General features: G+C 47.9%; 1 protein-coding gene across 3 annotated transcripts in view; it reads right to left on the bottom strand.

Moving 5' to 3' along the window:
- Positions 1-543, bottom strand: part of AKAP8L (A-kinase anchoring protein 8 like) — a 30,793-nt gene extending 30,250 nt beyond the window's left edge. The window contains exon 1 of one of the 3 annotated variants that reach the window (XM_028519400.2): positions 396-521. In XM_028519400.2, coding sequence (XP_028375201.1) covers positions 396-408 — 13 coding nt within the window. In that variant the 5' untranslated portion in view covers positions 409-521. Of the gene's footprint in view, positions 1-395 lie in introns of all 3 variants that reach the window. The other 2 variants (XM_028519401.2, XM_036032474.1) reach the window with 2 other exon arrangements.
- Positions 544-2,721: the final 2,178 nt, after the last annotated feature.

Genomic DNA, 2,721 nt, shown 5'->3' on the forward strand with positions numbered 1-2,721 from the left:
GTGCAGGGCAACGGCGACAGAGGCCGAGCCCGCTGACTGATCCAAAGGGGCGAGACCTGAGAAAGGACGACCTGTGGCTGCGAAGTCCGAGGAGGCCGGGCCAGGAGCGGAGGTGGTGAAAGAAAAGACCTCGAGTCCCGAGGCCGGAGCCCGCAGACACAGGCAACAAAAGTAATGACCACCAGCGGCCCGGAGCTGGGACGCGAGGGTGCAAGCACTGACAACTGCGGAGCCGAAGGTTGAAGAGGGAGAATCTTAGGCGACGGGCCCGCGGCGCCATTTTGTGACCGCAGAGAGGGCAGCATCAAGGCCTCGGGGGAGAAGCCGGTGAGCCCGGCGCGGCCTTGGTACGTCCCTGTCCCAGGAGACGCGATCCCTAATCCTGCCGGGCTCACCTGTGTAGCTCATGGCAGCGGCGAATATTGCACTTGAAAACTCAGGCACACCACACACCGGACGCTGAAATTCACGACACAATCCCACCGGCTCTTTCTGCACACAACCGAGCCCCGCCTCCCAACCGCATTGGCTCACTCCCGCCCCTGGCTTCACGCCTATTGGGCCACCACGCTGTCTCTGTCAAACGCGGAGGGCGTTACCAATCGCATGAAAGTCCCACTCTATTCCCCTCCTTCCGTTATCTCAAGCCTGCAGTGATTGGCTAAAATAAGCAGCTCTGGAGGTGGAGTCCTGTACGTTCGAAGGGGCGGAGATATGCACTACGGAACACCCTAAGGCTCGGGAACGCCTGGTGGGAGGAGAGTCTGCGCCTCCTACGCCCACCAGAGGGAGCCGGGGTAGGCCACCGAGGTGCTGTGCCAGCCTGGGCTGTTTCTAACATCTCTGGCTTTCAGCTCCAAAACGAGCATGGTAAAACCATGTTGGAAAGAAATAACTAAGCGCCAAACAAGATGCTGGGCAGAAGTTCAAGCATATGAGGCAACATATGTAAAACAATCAGTCTAGTGCCGGGTGCACTAAATGTTATATTTTGTTATCAATGGTTGCGTAACAATAGCAAATATATTTATATAGCATGTTTATACTATAGATGTAATAAATGTTTGGATTGTCATCTTGAATGCTTCCTCATACCTGCGAGGGCCTTTAAAAATAAATTTGTCAGCCCTGACTGGTGTAGCTTGGATTGAGTGCCTCTGACCTGTGAACCAAAAGGTTACTGGTTTGATTCCCAGGCAGGGCACATGCCTGGGTTGTGGGCCAGGACCCTGGTTGGGGGCATGCAAGAGGCAACTGATGGATATTTCTCTTGCACATTGATGTTTTTCTACCTCTTTCTCCTTTTCTCCTCTCTCTAAAAATAAAATCTGTTTAAAAATAAAATAAATTCTCACTTAAAAAGGTAAGAAAACAGGCGGAATTCCTAACTTGCTCAAGATCCTTCACACTTAAGTGTTAAAGCTGCAATGACTCCTCCAAAACCTTCTTGGTGGTTCTGGACTTCAAGGGATCCTTCAGGAGCCAGGCCAGGCTCCAGCCCTGTTCACACCAGTGTTCACATCACTGGATATGTGCCATCCACTGTCAGAGACATCTCATAACTTCTGAGACATTACTCAACAGAGCTGCAGATACTGAAAATGGCACTTAATGTATGTTTATGAAAACTCATCAAGCTACACTATTATGGCTTTTACACTTTTTTCTGTCATAATTCGGACAGGGTAAGGGGAGGAGGGGTTGAGAATTAATAGCTAAAGAGATTGGTCATGAGTTAATAACCCATGAGTAGTTGCGAGGGTTCATTGTACTATTCTATTTTGTAGGATCGGATTCTCCGTAAAATTTTAGTAAAACGACTCCTCCCCCCACAAAGGGGGGCTTTCTGCAGATCTTGCTGCCTCATGGGACAAGGTTTCTGATGCCTTGAAAAACTTCCTACGTGAAGCACATAAATATATATATATATATATATATATATATATATATACACACACACACACATTCCAGCTTTGGGGCTCATTTGTGTTTCCTCACTCAGGGATGCCTGCCTGCCTGTCCTCTGCAGCAGTCTCCTGGATACTTCTCCTGGGGAGCTTCCTTTATATCAAATACCACAGCCATCATTTTACTCTCATTTGATGATTTCGTTAACATCCAATCTTCTACCTCAAAGTCAGAATGACTTAATAAGGGGTGTGCTCAAAAGTTTTAGTAAAAGACCCCTTAGTGGTAAGACCTCTGACCCTTTTAAGGCCTTACACAGCTATCACTACACAATTGTGGGCGAGGAAGGGCTTCTCAGATAACTTTTATAAGTTCTGGTATCATTTGAACTTTTTGAAAACTCAGCTTATATCACTTTCATATTTTTTAAACTAATTTGTAAAAAGTTGAAATATATGCCTTTAGGTGAGTTCTCATCCAAGATATCCTCCCTGCCTTCAAAGTCTAAGACACACCCACCCACAGCCTGGAAGGAGAGCAGTGGCAGAAGCCTTCCTCCACTGGACAAGATATGTCCTGACCTCCCTCCCACAAGCAGAAAAGCCAAGTGTGCAGGCCAAGACCACTCCTATGGGCATATCGTAACAGTTCTTAGCCTCTTCTTCCCAGTCTGGTACATGGTGGGAACTAGGGAGGGTAAAAGAGGGCTGAGGAGGCCTCTTCTGTCTATACCCCATGAGGTCATTCCCACTTTCTAGTCCTTGGCCATTCAAGTGAAAACGGTAAGTTGAAAAACCACATGTAATAAACAAG

Source organism: Phyllostomus discolor, chromosome 8 (genome assembly GCF_004126475.2).
Source record: "Phyllostomus discolor isolate MPI-MPIP mPhyDis1 chromosome 8, mPhyDis1.pri.v3, whole genome shotgun sequence".
Taxonomy (NCBI): domain Eukaryota; kingdom Metazoa; phylum Chordata; class Mammalia; order Chiroptera; family Phyllostomidae; genus Phyllostomus; species Phyllostomus discolor.